Source organism: Electrona antarctica (genome assembly GCF_951216825.1).
Source record: "Electrona antarctica genome assembly, chromosome: 12".
Lineage (NCBI taxonomy): Eukaryota > Metazoa > Chordata > Actinopteri > Myctophiformes > Myctophidae > Electrona > Electrona antarctica.
Window position 1 is genome coordinate 41090002 of NC_136793.1, and position 19052 is coordinate 41109053.

The 19052-nt window shown below is 45.7% G+C and overlaps 1 protein-coding gene across 1 annotated transcript; it reads left to right on the plus strand.

Annotated features, from left to right (window-relative positions):
* Positions 1–6532: 6532 nt before the first annotated feature.
* LOC306933899 (acetyl-coenzyme A synthetase, cytoplasmic-like) lies at positions 6533–8578 on the plus strand (the record flags this gene model as incomplete). Its single annotated transcript, XM_079516267.1, has 1 exon — positions 6533–8578. One exon carries the CDS (start codon positions 6533–6535, stop codon positions 8576–8578), a length of 2046 nt encoding a protein of 681 aa, XP_079372393.1.
* Positions 8579–19052: the final 10474 nt, after the last annotated feature.

A 19052-nucleotide genomic window follows, 5' to 3' on the forward strand; every position in this document is an offset into this window, starting at 1 on the left:
GTACTCTTTTTATATTGCTATTGTTGGTTATGAACAGATTTAGTCCTTGTTCATAAAATCAGTTCAATCATGGAAACTATCACATTGAAATTTCCTTTATAATGCCATAATCTTCAATTCAAGCAATCGCAGATGTGTTGCCAGAGCTGTAGCTTGTTGCATGAAGTTTTGACCTGACCACAAATACTCAAAAATAAAAATAAAAGCCAAAACCAACGAACATCTGGAAAATAGAACATTCAACTGAAAGAAAAAAAAAGGCTAAGACAGAAACATCCCAAATGGGTCAATATCAGGAGGAATATTTTGTGGTGGTGAAGGGGTACTCTGTCTAGTCTATCTGTTTGTTGGTTGGTAGGACATTACACAAGGACCTATTTAAAAATGAACAACGTAATTCATTTTACAAAGAAAGCAGTGGGAAAAGCAACAGACCACATTTCCCAACATGATTTTCTTTAAAAATAAGTAATGGAGTTTTGCTTCCATTCCAGTTGACAGGCCATGGGGCTACTGTATTGTTCCATAAAGTAATTTGGCAGCAGGCCCTGTTGTGTGTAAATCATGTCCTACAGTCCTAGTTGGCAAACTTCAGACATTCTGCTGATTTTCTTTGTTGAAATGAGGGAGAATCCAATTGTTTTTGCCTCTCCCTGCCCCCCGGCCTGTCCGCTCTCTCCACTGTGGCTATCAGTGGGTCTCTGGAGAAGGGCTGGCTTCCGCAGACGTGATGGGGAGATGTTTCCTGTGGCAGGTCTGTCTGCTGCTGATTAGAGTCCCTCCATCAGCTAGCTAGACCTCCACTGAGTACAGAGAGGAGGAGGGTGAGGTCGGAGCGGTCAGGGTTCCCTCTTACAGTGGTGGAAAAAGTACTCAATTGTTTTACTTGAGTAAAAGTATCGATACTGCAATGTAGAACTACTCCGTTGCAAGTCAAAGTCTGGAATTCAAATTGTTCTTGAGTAAAAGTACAAAAGTATTGGTATCAAAAGGTACTTAAAGTACTAAAAGTAGAAAGTACTTATTATGCCGAATGTCTCATTTAAAAATTTCAAATGTATAATCTTTTTTTGAAAATTGCAGATCTACCAGCTCACAATGCGTCGCATCGTGAGCTTGCAGATCGGCTATTTACAAAAGGCCGAAATGTATATAGGGCTGAAGTGATTACTGTATGTTTTGTCATAATAAGCGAAATCTACAAAGTAACTAGTAACTAAAGTTTTCAAATAATTGGAAAAGTACAATATTTGGATCTGAGATGTAGTGAAGTAGAAGTAAAAGTACTGGCAATTGGAAATACTCATGTAAAGTACAAATATCTCAAAATTGTACTTAAGTAAATGTTACTTTCCACACTGCAGAGGAGGAGGGTGAGGTCGGGGCGGTCAGTGCTCCAGTCCAGGCCAACCCTCTCCTAGAGGCCAGGTCATAGGAGGTTCGCAATACATCCTCCCTGTCTCTTCTGGTTAAAGAGCTCATTTATTTGAGGCAAAATGATTCAGCTATGATTCAAAATTAGAAGTCAGTATAAGTGGCGTGTGGACAACAGGCTGCACATTTTCAACAATGATATTGTCAAAATGGTCAAAACTGAAAGGGTACACATGCCATATCAATGTGCATTTGTTTATATGTATTTACGTACCGGTAAGTATATGCATACATACATACATACATACCTGGCTGTAAGCATGCATGCTCACAGACACATGTACACAACTACACATGATGAGGCAGCATTTAGTATATGTTTCCGTGGCCTTGATCTGATACGATCATAAGCAAAACTATCATAAAGCTCAGTAGCTATAATAAGATAACCAACATACCGGTATTACTTATTTTAAGTAGCCTATGTTTGCATATAGTTTTATACATGGACACTATTACTACTATATCAGCTATTTAAATTTACAGTGTAGATTACTACATGAAGGGTATAGCTTTCAATGCATCACAATAAATCAGTCAAATTACGATGCTATAGGACTTTTTCCAGTTGATTTGTTGTGATTTATGTTACATTGTTATATGTAATGTTACAGTAGAGATGTTTCCTCCAGGGTCACACAAATCTCAAGGGTCCCTTTTTCCCATAACCGCTCATCAACACTGCCATATAGAAACTGATGATTGCAGTACAGCAAGCTTTCTCTCTCTATGGGTCTATATGCCACCCTTGGGTATTGCACCCACAATGACAGGATGATGACCGCATGCTCTAAAAAAGGCCCCTATATGTGTCTGCACCCCTTTGCTAAAGGGTTAGTTAGGTCTTTTCTCCATAGTTGCCATCTCTGGGAGCCATGTAAACAGGAGGTAGAGATGTAACCTCCCTACCCAGGCAGAGGAAACCACACAGGGGCCTAGAGGCTGAATGGTCAGCCGGTCAATTGGTCTGGTCACACAGCAAAGCTATTGAGTCTGAGAAAATGTGTTGCTGCTACTGTCCATTGTGTGAAACTGTGTTTGTGGAAAGCTGTCTAAGATGCATGAGCATGACCGGCTCATGACTCGGCCGGCTAGGGGAATTGTCGATGTTAAAAGAAAAGAAGGGACCATATGTTGACCAGCCACAAAAGAGAAGAGCAAAACCTTGAGTTGGGGGCAATGACTTTAATTTGACTTGTTTAAAGTGTTTTAAAAGGAAGGCTCGGAGCTCACTTTTTCCACTCTGTACAAAGCTTTATTAACAACGTTTCATTCCTCTCAGATCTTCCTGAAACGTATTTAATAAAGGTTTGTATGGAGCTGAAAAAGTGAGTTGTTAAAATTGTCAACACTGTGTTTTACAGTTTGGCTCAGTGCCAACATATAGGGGATGTGCGTGGAAAGTGCTCACAGCACAAAAAATGAAGACGTCTCACAATATGGACCATCAACCATCAGGCTGTTATATCATCAGTTCCTTCAGCCACATGAAGTGGGAATTCAAGGCCTCCCTCCATAAACCCAATGGTGATAAATAACCAAATATTTCTGTACAAGTCGAGCAGGCTCCTTATGCTTAAAGGAATGTCTCACATATTGCATTATTCCCATTGCTCTCCTTTTCCGCTTATACTCTCAACACAAACCTCAATCCATTAAATCAAACTTAATCATTCTACATCCATGTTTATTTTTGAGGGGCGCTAGCCCCTCCTATATTCATCTATTAGTGTAGATTTTTGTTTTAAACAAACATTAAATTCCCATTGACAATGAATGGAGACTTTACGTCATATGTGGACGAGCAAATCGTCTATTTTCATCCTACACAAAGAATAGTGTCTGAGCAAATAAATATGTTACGTAACGTCATGATGATGTACGATGATAAGAGCGCCCCTCACTTCACACGGGTGTGATATTTATTCATTTATTTTTTGAGTGGTGTAAACCACTCCAACAACTGGCTTTGTTAGTTTACGTGTCCACGTGTCCACGTGTTTGTTCGTACCAAAAAAATTAGCATGGTTGCTATGGTCACTCAGTTCACGCGGGTGTGATTTCATTACGTCAGACATTACGTCAGACCACAGCTGATCAGGCTATATAATACCTTACACCACTCAGTTCACACGGGTGTGATTTTTTCATGAAGCCAGGGACCTCAATATTGACTGTACATAACTTTCCACCTTTTCCCAATTATTTTATATAGAGCAATTATGTTTCACTGTTAGAGCTTTTTATTAATGACATGTCAAGAGAAGGAACTGAGAGAGAGAGAGAGAGTTATGGTCAAAAGCCAACCTGTGACTTCTGTGTCAATTATGTCTCAGGGCCCCTTCTGGGTATGTGGTTGTATGGAAGTTACATTCCTGAGAGAGCAGAAAGTGTCCGAACACTTACACTACTGACCATACCCACCTCTACTAGTCAGGATATCTAACCTTAGGTTCACTGGGACAATGCCTGGGTCAATAGGTCTACACTGCAATCACTACAGGCAATGAGTTGACCCTTGACCCTTGCCCTTTGAGAGGGTTTCTAAATAAGATCAATGAAGGGAGTAGTGCTGCACAATTAATCGAAAAAAGATCGAGATCTAGATTCAGACACCTATGAGATCTCGGGCTATATATCTTGCAAATGGCAAATTAGTTTAGGGATAAGGGATAAGGGTGGCGCAAGATGGAGCCCCTCATTTCTAAAATTGAGCAAGAATCGTGCAGCACTATTTGGCTGTCCAGTTCATTTTAGTTACTCTAATGTTTTGGTTACAAGAGAATGACTTTAGGAAAAAGCACTGTTTAAAGCACTGTTTAGCACTTAGTAAAGCACTGTCTGTTTAAAGCCACAGTAGTTGGCTCTAGGTGCCACATTTTGAATGTAGTTGTACAGCAACTACAGACTAAAGACAATACATATTTTCATGGAAAAAAAGAGAATCGTGATCTCAATTTTTGTGGAGGAAAATCGAGATTCACATTTGAGAAGAATCGTGCAGCACTAGAAGGGAGGCAGAGACGATCCAATAGAAAACTGCCAAAACATCTGTTAGCTGCGAAGAGGGAGGATGAGATTATTTATATTACGTTTTAATATATATTTTTAAATGATTTGATTTGATCATTATTCATCTTGAACAAATAAAACATTGTACAGAACACTCCATACATCATCAGCTCAAGAAAGCAGGGTTTCAACCATATTGAACAAACCCATGAACCATATTTTGATGTTCAACTTCCTTCAATGTCATTCATGTTCATTCTGTGGTCTGCATCTCTAAATATACGTATTGTCATCTCTGCAGCAAGTCTGTCTCACCATGGCTGGAAACGTTATTGTACCGATCCATTCATTTCGATAGATGTTGGATACTCAAAATGAGTGACACCATACCATTCATTCTACGAATACTTATGTGTATATCATCTCTGCAGACCATGGAGTCTTGGTCAGTAAGGCTCTGTGAGCAGAACTTCCTTTTCTGTATCAATACAGTAGCCTGCACGGTCAGGACTTTACTGCTGCAACTGATTACGCCGACACATTGGTACATCCACAAAAAGTGCCAAAAGTTAATGTCTAGCAGCTTATCTACATCCAGTTTCTTTGGATTAATTGCTAACTCTGCATACCGTACAGACAAAGCCAGCCAGTCCTTCCTCAGCCTTGGGCCAGTTGATTACGGTTTCCCCTCTGGCAGGGATTCAACCAGATATGGGTCAGTTTCAGTGCATACGCTGCTGGGCAGGGCAGTGAGTGACCCCACACACCGAGGCAGCTCTGCAACTTTAGACTAGCTGTAAGTAAGCTGTGAGTAATTGAGAACAGCAATGACAGAAAGTGGGCATCAGAAAAGAGAGTTTTCAGGTCTGGCAGAGAGCAGAACGAAGAGCATGGGGTCTTCCCCGTCGCATTGTAAAGCCAACGGGCAAGGAAGTGAGGCGCAGGCCGCTCAGAAAGATTCATGGGTAATACATTTCAGAGGAAGGATTACACCATAACAATGTAAGTGGGGGATATTGTGGATGAACAGGCAGCACTTGGCCCCAGACAGGGACAGTGCTGTTAATAGCCTGGCTACTGCTGCTGCTGCTGTTATTGTTTGAGAGAGAGGCAGCGCCGGGCAGGCTCCTCTGTAGATCTGATACATTAAAGTCTCAGAGGCAGAGGCAAGAGATTTCCTTCTGCAGCACAGCTGCTGCCTATCTACTGTCATTAGTAAGGGCCTCTGAAGTCACAGCCAGCTGCCCCTACAGATCAAATCTGTATAGCTTTCCATGCTGCCCATACTAGCACACATTGGACTGCACAACAATGGAATAAATGCACCATTACATTGCAATCTCTTTTTGATATAACTTTTAATGTTTGTTTAGATCACTTTAAACAAACATTACCAGGTGCCACTCACTTCACAGAGGTGTGATTTTTATTTTACTTTACTGGTCTGGAGTAGTCCCAATTTTCAGTACTTTTACTTTTACTCCACTACAGCTATTTGAAAACTTTAGTTACTTTGTAGATTTTGATTATTATGACAACACATACATCACCCACTTGTCTTGAGCCCTAGGCTATATACATTTCCGCCATTTGAAAATTGCCTATATCTACAGGCTCACTATGACGCATTACGAGCTTGTAGATCTGCTCATTTGAAAAGATTCTTTTTAACATTTTATACATTTCATCGTTGACAATGTGTGACACTGTTGAATGTCCAATCCATATATGGGCATGTCTGCATGCGTAATGACAACTTAATATGAAAAACTTTAAAATTAGCAACAGGCTAGCATCAGGCATGCTTATTTTTTGTCCTTTGTAGTGTTGAATACTACCCTTATTTATTATACTTTTACGTGCATCATTGTCAAGAGGACAGCACCTTCAAGACGAGGACGTGTGAATGAACTCACCATCTGTCCCTGCTGCATGTTGTCCCTTTTACTATCACTACTGACAACAGCCTGCTCAGTTGTTCTACTGACAGATACACAGATATCTACATGATCAGATCTGATCAGATCAGACAAATACATTAAAAACATTGTTAAATTGCTTACAATCTCATCCGAGCTTAAACGAGATGGCTCCTGACAAAACGGCAAAGAAGGACATGTTGTTCCACCCAGCGGGGGACCTGAAGAAGAACGCCCACGTCCCGGACTTCGACACGTACAAGGAACTCTACGCCAAGTCCATCGACAGCCCCGACGACTTCTGGGGAGACATCGCCAAGGACTTCTTCTGGAAGACGAGGCACACGGGCCGCGTGCTGGACCACAACTTTGACGTGACCAAGGGAGAGGTCTTTGTCAAGTGCATGGAGGGAGCCCGCACCAACATCTGCTACAACGTCCTGGACCGCAACGTCCACCACAGGAACCTGGGGGACAAAGTGGCCTTCTACTGGGAAGGCAACGAGCCGGGAGACGAACTGACGGTCACCTACGGAGAGCTGCTCCACGGGGTCTGCCGCTTCGCCAACGTCCTGAAGTCGCAGGGCGTGAAGAAGGGAGACTGCGTGTCCATCTACATGCCCATGGTGGTGGAACTGGCGGTGGCCATGCTGGCGTGCGCCCGCATCGGCGCCGTGCACTCCATAGTGTTTGCCGGCTTCTCTGCCGAGTCTCTGTGCGAGAGGATCACGGACTCCCGGTGTTCACTGCTGATCACCGCCGACGGTTTCTATCGAGGAGAGAAGCTGATCACCTTGAAGCTGATAGCTGACGAAGCGCTGCGGAAGTGCAAAGACAAGGGATTCCCGGTGCAGAGGTGCATCATGTTAAAGCACCTCTCCAAAGATCCAGAGGAGATTCCACAGGGCTCCCAATCCCCCCCGCTCGCCAAGAGATCTCGCCCAGATCTGCAGGTTCCGTGGAACCCAGAAGTGGACCTGTGCTGGCACTCCCTGGTTGCCGAGGCATCAGATGAGTGTGAGCCAGAGTGGTGTGACTCTGAAGACCCTCTATTCATCCTCTACACCAGCGGATCCACCGGAAAACCCAAGGGCGTGCTCCACACGGTCAGCGGCTACATGCTCTACACGGCCACCACCTTCAAGCTGGTCTTTGACCACCAGCCCGACGACGTCTACTGGTGCACGGCCGACATCGGCTGGATCACCGGTCACTCCTACGTAGCCTACGGCCCGCTGGCCAACGGGGCCACCAGCGTCATGTTCGAGGGCCTGCCCACCTACCCCGACGTGAGTCGCATGTGGGCGATCGTGGACAAATACAGCGTGAGCAAGCTCTACACGACTCCCACCGCCATCAGAATGCTGATGAAGTACGGCGGCGATCCCGTGCGCAAGTACAAACGCGAGTCTCTGAAGGTGCTGGGCACGGTGGGAGAGCCCATCAACCCTGAGGCGTGGCAGTGGTACCGCACCGTGGTGGGAGACGGCCGGTGCCCCATAGTGGACACCTACTGGCAGACGGAAACCGGCGGGCACGTGCTGACCCCTCTGCCCGCCGCCACGCCCACCAAGCCGGGCTCGGCCACCTTCCCGTTCTTCGGTGTGGTGCCCGCCGTCCTGAGCGAGTCGGGGGAGGAGCTGGAGGGCGCCAGCGAGGGGCACCTGGCGTTCAAGCGGCCGTGGCCCGGCATAGCGAGGACCGTGTACGGGGACCACGACAGGTTTGAGGCCACCTACTTCAGGAGGTTCCCCGGCTACTATCTCACCGGGGACGGCTGCCGCCGGGACGAGGACGGCTACTACTGGATCACGGGGCGGACGGACGACATGCTGAACGTGTCGGGTCACCTGCTCAGCACGGCCGAGGTGGAGTCTGCGCTGGCGGAGCACGAGGGCGTGGTGGAGGCGGCGGTGGTGGGCAAGCCCCACCCGGTCAAAGGAGAGAGCCTGTACTGCTTTGTGACGCTCGCCGAGGGTGCGGCCTACGACGCCGTGCTGGAGGCTGAGCTGAAGAGGCGGGTGAGGGAGAGGATCGGCGCCATCGCCACGCCGGACCACATCCAGAGCGCAACGGGCCTGCCCAAGACGAGGTCGGGGAAGATCATGCGCCGGGTGCTGCGGAAGATCGTGTGCGGCGAGCGGGACCTGGGCGACATCTCCACGCTGGCCGACTCCTCCGTGGTGGAGCAGCTCTTCCAGAGCCGCTGTTGACCTGCACTTGACGACACGGTCACTGCGGGGCCACAGTGGCCACCAGGGGGGGCGCAGGAGCCGGGCTGAGCCGGAGGGCAAATGCCGCACCGCGTTCACGGAAGCTGTTGACATGTTCGATATCCGCTCTTGTTGATCCAGCTCCACTCCCCCCGCCCCCGTTGCTCGGTCTATTTGTACAACCTTCACTCCACTCAACAGCAAAAGAAAAATCACACTCGTGTGAAGTGAGGGGGCCTGGTAATGTTTGTTTGAAGTGCTCTAAACAGACATTAGATCTAGTCCATAGACTTGGCTGCCACGCTCCAGGCAAAAGGTGCTCTGAACTCGCCCAACATTAGAAGTCCATAGACTTGCCTGCCACATGACGTAATTCCGAAAGCCAGACGTTGGAAGGGCTAGCGCCCCTCAAAAAAAGATACATTGTATCTTGTTGCGAGTCCGAAACACTTCCTCTTTTGGCACCCCATCATGGACATCAACTATGTTTCAAAACAGGTACGTTTAGATTTTTACTTAAGCATTGGATTTTTAATTAACAATAATAATAATAATAATAATAATAATAATAATAATAATAATAATAATAATAATAATAATAATAATAATAATAATAATAATAATAATAAAACTCATTCCGAGTTCTGCATCAACCTTTTTTGAGGGGCGCTAGCCCCTCCAACGCCTGGCTTTGTGTGTGCCCCCTGTGACATCATGTTGCAGCCAAGTCTATGGACCTTTTACTAGTGGGTGCCACCCAAAGGCGCCCCTTACTTCACACGAGTATGATTTTTGAGGGGCGATAGCTTTTAGCGTGTTTACAAACACAAACTTTGTCCTAACACAAACATTAAATGCCATTGACAATGAATGGACAATTTATTGTGTAGCGCAAACATCGAAGATGAAGGTGAGGACGCAAATTCTGATTGGCTGGAATGAGATGATGTATGATGACGTACGATGATAAGAGCGCCCCTTACTTTGAGGGGTTATATACAGCTTTTGTCCCCACACGTTTCAATATTTGCCATTGACAATGAAAGGAGAAATTGGGTCAAATGTCCACCAAATATGACGTAAATCTTGTCTCCACATGTCTCATATTTGTCATTGACAATGAAAGGAGAAATTAGGTCAAATGTCTGGCAATTATGACGTAAATGGCTCGTCTGAATTTGTACGATGGCAAGAGCACCCCTCGTGATATTTCTAATGTATACCGTACATGACTTGCTTTGAAACAAAAGCAAAGGAAATTTGAATATTGTAAGCCAATGCAAAACATCTGAAGGTCTCGCAGCTGTTCCATCCCACCACAATGTCAGTGCTTGTATGACGCTCATTATTCATAAATATGACTTTCATGCACTCGTTCAGTTGTTTACTCGTCGTGCACACTGGCTGTGGTGCAACACTTCTCTACTTCTCACACCCTATTTCACCCTGAGGAAAATTTCACGTCTCATTCCATTTTGGATTTGTGTCTGGCGTGGAATGTCCATAGATCCGCCAAATTCCACAGCTAATGAGGATCATAGGGCTGAAAATAGGGAGGGAGATGCAGGGACTTGCTAAATAGTGAAAGTCTTATCAGATAAATAACACCAGAGGGCCAATCGTTAAACAACACAATGTGCCACCACTGAAATATGCGGCTGGAGAGAAGTTAATTTGTTATGATGAAAGACTCCATATGTTGTGTAGAACTTCCCAGAAGTACAATGTAAGGGTCTCTACGGTTCACTTCACTGGTTCAGTTAACGAGCAGCATGAATATATTAAAGCTCATGCCGATTTGTGCCGCTGCATTTCATCAACGACTGTTAATTTAGCATTGTATGCCCAAGGCTTGCTGTCTGCCACTTGTGGGGGAAACATCCCATCTTTCTAAAAAATCACACCCGTGTGAACTGAGTGGTGTAAGGTCTTATATAGCCTGTCTGACGTAATGAAATCATGTCTGACGTAATGAAATCACACCCGGGTGAACAGGGTGAACATAGCAACCATGCTCATTTTTTCTGCACAGACTAACAAAGCCAGTTGTAGGAGTGGTTTACACCACTCAAAAATAAGTAGAATACCTTCCGATTTTAATTTACCCTGAGGATTTACTGTGTGTCTACAAATTCTATTTAGACATCCCAAGTTTGAAAAGGCCTAGCAGATGTTTCAGGGAGAATGGTCAATTGATACTGAACATCAGCCTCTCAATTCCTCTATTCTTTTGTGGCGTGGGTTGTCAGATTGTATGTATGCTTCCATACAGTACACTGAGAGACAGTCAAGTCCAGTAAAGGCTCAGCTAAAGCTGGGGAAAGCCAGTGGTGTGACCCGACGCTGGCCTTCCTCACCCAAACCCAATGGGAATAAGCTTCAGCGGCAGGACACACAGGCTGACATGACAGCTCCTGCTGGGAGAGTGCGGCAGGGGAGTTGGGGGGTGCAGTCACTTCTAATCCCCCTCCTGACCCAGGCTGGCACACCCAGGACCCAGCCTGCTGGACTCAACATTCCTGCACATTACGGCACTGCAGGAGCCCCTGCTAGGCCAGAGGAAGGACACCCACTGATACCACAGAGAGGAGAGAGAGGAGTGGGAGACGGAGAAGGGGGGGGGGAGAGAGAGGGGTGGATAAAAATGGCCAGGACCCATTTGTGGGTTGCAGACACCTTTTATGGGTCCCTTTTTTGTTTCTGACATTTTGTTTTTAATTATTATTATATTTTCAAATAACATTCCCAAAAAAGCAAACATTATCATGAATTGAAACAAATTCAATGATTTTTTTCCCAGTAATTTCATGAATAGATAAAAGACAAACCAAATAAATTAGAAAACAAATGTTTAAGAAGTAGTGAAAATAGCAGATCTACAAGCTCACACTGCGGAGTGAAGCCCCAGGCAAATGTCTAATTTCTCTTTTGGGTCTTAAACTAAAAGGTTTGGGAACCACTGATAGAGAATGCGGAAAGGGTATGGTGAATAATACCATGACAAATTATCTATTTATGCACACATTGGCCCTATTTTATTCAATAATCGCAGATCTACAAACTTGTGAGCTTGTACAGTGTATCTGCAAGTTTGCCTTTTTTTAATGTCTGGAATCTTTTGAAAATGTACAAACACTTTCAACTATAATTTCATGTCCACAACAGGGACATCAGGGTTAAAGTGGTTAACGTACTAACTCCTCTAATCCAACTCTAGCCTATACTCACTTTTTATTTGTGAGCCGGCAGAAGTTGGACATGCAGTGGCGTGTTTGGCTTGACGTGTCAGTGTGTGGCCCCACGCATGTGCACGTACGTACATGCAGAGCTGAGGATGTTGCCTTTGGGGCACAATACCCACGGCGCATTCTGGAGGGCTCAGAGGAGATGGAGAGACCAGGGTAAAGAGCTCAGAGGCTCCCTGAAAGTAATTATCCTGGCATGCGGATAAAGACACACACACACACACACACACACACACACACACACACACACACACACACACACACACACACACACACACACACACACACACACATACACACACACACACACACACACACACACACACACACACACACACACACACACACACACACACACACACACACATCGTGGTCAGTTAGCGGTTGCAGGACCTGGCTGACTCCCCGAGCTCTGGCTCTCCAAACACACCCTCTTCCTGTTTTCATAAGGAGAACACAGGAGCAGCAACAGACAAGGGGCAGGCTGCACAGTGAAGCCTAGGACTCATCTTCACCCTTCACCTTAGGGGCGAGGATGAGGAGTGGATCACACAGAGCCCCAGGATGGACCCCCTGAGAGATGGTTGACTGTCGGTGTCCCGGCCCGGCGCTGCCTGTCGTGTTTCTTGATGCCTTTTCCTCGTCTGCTTGACGCCTGCCCAGCCCCTATAGGTGTCCCCTGTCCGGGGCACTTCTTGACGCCAGCCCCTATAGGTGTCCCCTGTCCGGGGCACTTCTTGACGCCAGCCCCTATAGGTGTCCCCTGTCCGGGGCACTTCTTGACGCCAGCCCCTATAGGTGTCCCCTGTCCGGGGCACTTCTTGACGCCAGCGCCTATAGGTGTCCCCTGTCCGGGGCACTTCTTGACGCCAGCCCCTATAGGTGTCCCCTGTCCGGGGCACTTCTTGACGCCAGCCCCTATAGGTGTCCCCTGTCCGGGGCACTTCTTGGTCTTGTCTGTCGACGGCCCTGTAACTGTTGTGGCCCGGTGCGCCCTGCATGTGCTCCACCATTGACTTGTCTGCAGCATCTGCTGTTCTGTCATGCAAGCCTTTTGTTTTCTTTCTGCATCTATTTTCCCCGTGCATGATTCAATTTGCAGCGTGACATCGTGATGTAGTAATCAGTGTGCTAGTGCCTAACATCATAATGATTTAATACATGTGACAATGACACGCAACATTATAGACGCCAGTCATCTCCATGTGTGGTTATGGTTGTCCCGTTGACTTCCATTAAAATTAAATATTTCAAAATATAGATCATATGTGAATCATGTGGATCATATGGTACAAAATTACTTTACTGGCTGAGTGGCCAAGAAGTTTGCAGTATTAGCTCTTGGCAAACACACAAGTATGCACACACACTCACACACACACACACACACACACACACACACACACACACACACACACACACACACACACACACACACACACACACACACACACACACACACACACACACACACGTATGCACGCAATCAAGACGACTAGCCTCTTTCAGAACCATGCCGTAAGAATACGGTACGTGGTTTGCATGTGAATCTATGAGCAGGACAATATTTTGTAGCATGTTATTCCATTTTAATTGTTTCCCCCTGCTTATTTCAATCATTATGGAGACAAGTGATGGGCATGCACAGAGTGTACAGCCTGAATTATGAGTCTCACACATTAATATAGGCAAAGGCTAAGCTGAGTCAATATATTCTTTAACCACATTAAAGTAACCAGAAGAAAACATGCCCAGGAGAGAAACCACAGGCTTCTATCCGCAGGCATGAGGCGTGCAGAAAGACAGCAGCAACGACAAACATCAAAGTTTTTCCAAAGCGAGGGAGTTAGGGGAAAGTACTGGGACATAATTAGCAGCAACATCAATAGCAGAAGGCTCCAAGAGTCTATGCACATGCACATATAAGGAGTGTCCTTGCAAAATGAGATTATGACACCCACTCTTTCAAAATGATTTCTAACTCGCACACTGTGGGCAACCGCTGCTACTGAAGGTATAAAAGTCCTGAATGTTTTTCCTTGTGAAAACATGTGAAAAATGTGAAAAATAAAAAGTACAACATAAAACAGAAAAATAAGATATTTACAGTGCAGCAAACAGAAAGGCTTTTAGCTTTGATTTAAAATAACTGATAGTTGTAGCAGACCTGCAGTTTTCCGGGAGTTTATTACAGATCACATGTATCTCTCCTATAAAATATGAGAAGTGAAGAGAGAGAGAGTGGCCATACTTCAAAAGTCCTTCCTGTGGGATGCAGCAGTGTTTCATCTCTGTGTGCCATCATCTCACAGAGATCACTCTTTGCTGAACGTTATTAGCTAACACTTCTGTACACATTGCATTAGTCATGGTGTGTAATGATGAGTATATAGTAATTTATGGTAATAGACCTTGAGAAAAGCGAGCACTATTGTCTTGGGTGTGCGTGTGTGTGTGCATGTGCATGCACGTGTGTGTGTGTGTGTGTGCGTGCGTGCGTGCGTGCGTGCGTGCGTGCGTGCGTGCGTGCGTGCGTGTGCATGTTGGAGTACAAGTATAAGCATGCGCACGTGTGTGTTCATTTTAGGGCCTTGTTTTACGGTAAACCAATACAATGAGAAGCTGTAAATTAAGGCTACAAACAGATGACGTATGACTGCAGTTCACTAGTGGACTGTGTGAGACAGGGCGCTCCTGTCGTCACACCATGTCGATTCCTGGTTCCTATGACTTCCTGCGGGCCCCTGGACCTTCAGAGCAGCTTCCACAAGCACTCATAATTGCACCCTCATCCCTCAGCTCGCGGCTCAGTATCTCAAAGCACGCAGACCGGACGCACTTTATGGACGCTTAGTGTGACGCAATTCACATGGAGGGAATATTTCATTGCAAATCACTAGAGAGATCCTGACGTGCTGTGAATAGACTGAAAAAAATATGTTAGCATCGTCAGATATAACTAGATCTATAACGTATAAGATCTTAACTGCATGAATAATTCTTATTCTCATAAAGATGTGCGTGTGGTTATGGGTGTGTGTGTGTGTGGGTGTCACTGAACGGGCATGTTCAAACCCTCTTTTACTTACAAAGCCAGGCTGTGACTTTTTCATCTAGAACAGAGGTGAGGATCGAGGGCCTCCTGGTTCAACCATGGCAACCTCTCCCATGACATCAGAGCGATAGCTGAGACAAGGTCCGGGGGAGGAGAGGGGCGGAGGCCTAGCTGGACCATTTCCACAACACCATCTGTATGCAGGCCTCCGTCACACACGGCACTGACACACGTGTGCAACAGTCGCCCCTTGGATCCATGCAGCAACCAACACTGGATTATTACTTGAATAAGCTACTGTATTTTACACGTCCCGGTCAATGTATGACCACGGAACGAGCGCTAATGCTAGCCGATGAGATGTTGCCAAAACGGTCAGAGTTCATGTTGATATAACTATAAGCGAGATTTATAACTGTTAAAGATAGTTAACTGTGGCCAATTTAGTAAATCCCCCCTAGGATCAGATATCACCACAGCTCAATATAATTATAGATGCTTTTTCCCTCCCTGAACTGAATCGTTTATGGAACTCACCCAGACTCAAACAAGTGGCTATAACAAACTGAAAAAAGTTCTTTAATTACAACCAATGCTTGTTCAGAAATAGGACAAATAATTGAGACGTCTCCTTATAAAGGCACTCTATTCAGCTTTAGCTTTATTTTCAATATTGTCTCTGTCCAGACTCTAGCCAAAGTCTGTTACAATAATGACTGAGTTGTACCTGATGCCAAAAAGACCACAGCCCTTGTCACGTTCCTCTCCTACATTACTGGCATTGGCAGCATAGCTACTCCTGGGTGGCAAATTCTCAGCACGATATAATCATTTACAGTAGTCCAGAATTAGACCCTTGGCCTGTAAGATGTCTGTCACCTGTTCTTCACACAGCCCAACATCTCTACTACAGTAGTTCTCATTCTCCACCCACTCTTCCTGTGTGTGCCTGCCTGTGTCTTTCCTCTTTGATCAATAATTCTGAGGCCACCACCAGTGGGGCCAATATGTGTGCCTGAGGGCCTCATTGTTGTATAATTACAGGCCTACTCTTCTTTAAGTGAACCAATGCCTGTGTGATTGTGATTAAGTGTCAGCTGGGCTCTGCTTTGGCTTCCCATAGACCCTTTCAACTGGAACCAACAGCTTGCAAACACAGTCCAGGCCAAACAAAGCTCTTTTTTCAGTGCGTTTTTGGTTGGAACACTTTGCAAATTTAGACTGGTTGTGATGTCTTTGTTGGATGGGGTTTCAAACAAACTGAAGGCAACCTGACTGAGCACCTAATTTGTGATAAAATTGAGTGCACCTGTGACATCTGGAGAGGCTGAAGCTGAATCCCATATGTGGCTCCATCCTGCAGGGCCAGAGCAGCGGAACATCAGTACAATAGGCCCAATACAATCATGAGAATCCGAGTCAGTGAGGACACGCAATGTGACCTAAGGCCATTGTTTCGTTTGAGCAAGGTGAAGGATGGTGTGGCATAACAGCATCTTCATAGCGTGTGTGTGTGTGTGTGTGTGTGTGTGTGTGTGTGTGTGTGTGTGTGTGTGTGTGTGTGTGTGTGTGTGTGTGTGTGTGTGTGTGTGTGTGTGTGCGCGTGCGTGCGTGCGTGCGTGCGTGCGTGTGTACTGGATACTGTGTTTAAGTACACATTGTGCAACATTTAGTGGATATGATATAGGCTCAAAGTACAGATCCCGACATCCCTCTCCCTTCCTGTGATAACCAAGGTTGCACATTTTGTGTTTGATTTACAGGGCCTAGGAGTAAATCAGTTCAAGATGGTAGCCCAGCCTTGAGCCATATAGCCTAGAAATACAGGCTATGATAATGTGGATGGAGCAGCCATTTTTCCTAAGGGAGCACTCACAGGAAACACCTTCTCCTTTATTATCTTTCCTGCTGTTATCGCTGGCAGCCCCTGCTCGCTCTCTCCTGTCCTTGCTAATCTCCTCGGCAGGCGCGGCAGGCGTGGCCCGCACGCCATCCCAGTGTAGCTCTGCTTTCTCAGGGCCCCTAACTAACCCCTCAGACTCCCACCTATGCCTTAAGTCAGCATGTTCCCTCATGTAACCTCACCAAACACCTTTCAACCAAATGTACAGGGTTAACGAAATGAAAAAGATAACGATTTGAAAACACACAAGTAGTTGTTGCGAACTCAGCTGATAAAATCAACGCATGTCCTCTGGTTGACACTCCTTTTAATCAGAAACGAATGAACAGCCTGTGTCCAATAACACATCACCACTGAGGGCCACAATAAAAGATCCTGGCAGCTTCATTCATTCATGGCCATGTTTCTCCACCATTGACAATTAGCACATTCCGCTCATGTACAGCAATCATGATCATATGTCTATCTGTGGTAAGGCTTGATGAGGCCTGGCTCAGACATTATAATTGTGGTTGAGTTTGGGTGACAACAGGGCACACATGCAATCATGGTTATACATGGACCGTAAGGAGATTAATGATACGGTGCAACGGACGGATATAAATGCATGCACGAACCCCAACATTAACTAATGCTCAAGATCCAGATGTGCCGTTGCAATGCTGTAATTTCAGCGACTCAAATTACAGTCCAGTACCTCTGTCTTTAGCAGAGCTGTTCGTTTTCATTACAGAACCGCTCCAACTCAAAGGGTAATTGTTTGCATCGTTATTCAACCCTAACCTTCTCTGAACCATCATCTCCACTGGCCATCTTTCAACATGTGACACAAAGGGATGCCTATGTTGTTCTTAGAATTAATTTATAAACGTTCTCATGTCAGGCTAGTGCATGTATCTAGGATTAGGAGTTTAAAGACTTTATGAATGACCTGCAGCTGAACTCTTCCGTTGAGGCCTTTATACCCACAATGCAACCTGAGTGAGAAGGGGCATAACAGAATTAATCAAGAATCACAGCCCGCTGCGAGTGGTGGTAATCCAACATAGACCAACAATATTTTGGGGGGCGAGATCCAGCCTTGTGGGCTAAAACTAAAAAGCTCCAAGCTGTTTCTCTCCCGGTTGGCAGTGCATGCTCTGCATCACGGCGGTGTGTTAACAAGTCTTCCTGCAAGGCCCCGATCCGCCTTCCATCACACGCCACGAGGCTCTGAAGACACAACACCGTTAGTGTTGATACACGAGCTGCTCTCACATCCCTTATGGCGCACTCTAAATAACACACTCAAGTCTCTTCTCTTTCCATGGGAAACAAATCCGCTTTGTGTTGTTCCTTCTCTGCATCCATACCCTGCTCCAGTGCTCGACCCGCTTCCCCACGTTACTGTACTCCAGGGCCATCTCTTTAAGAGGGGGCCCCATCAGCACTGCTGAACATCAAAACGGCTGCTTAGTTTTTTATGGGTCCTGCTCTGAGGAAAGAGCACCCTGCAATGCTCAGGTTTCTCCTCATCTGGTCTCCATAACGACAGGTTATGGAGGAGGAGGTGAGGGAGGTGTATCCAGTGCTCAAGAAGAAACAATATTGTCTGTTTTAAGGGGAAACTAGAGAGTGTCATTCCCCTTAAAAAAGAAAAAGACAAAAAAAGATTAGAACCATTATCTAGTTATGGGGTTTCTGCTGATGCTAGTAGATCAGTGGGACTGGGGACTGATCTGCATGCATCAGAGCGAACATCCAACGGTGCCTGTTGGTCAGAGAAATCACCAAAAGATCACAGACTCAATACACACAACAGCCAACATGCTCATCAATAGACAACAACAGCAACAACCACAGCCTGCTCACTTATTGCAGGTAAGTTTGGATTTGGACACTAAATTCTAAAAGAGTACAGTATCTCATCTGAATACTTGTTTGATGATACTTCTGCTGCATAGGTTACACACACACACACACACACACACACACACACACACACACACACACACACACACACACACACACACACACACACACACACACACACACACACATGGCCCCCATTCAAAGAATTATAACATTAGGCCTGTCAGCACTAGTGACATGGCACAGTTAACAGATTATCTGTCTGTCTAGAAAGCCAGGCAGGGGGGGATCTACAGGCACACCTAAGCCCATCCGTCATCAGTAGATTGATTCAGGGGCCCACCAAGATTGAGAACTTGCTCCACTGTATGAGATCCAACCATGAAAGCGTTACCAGGCACAGTCAGCCACATCTGATTG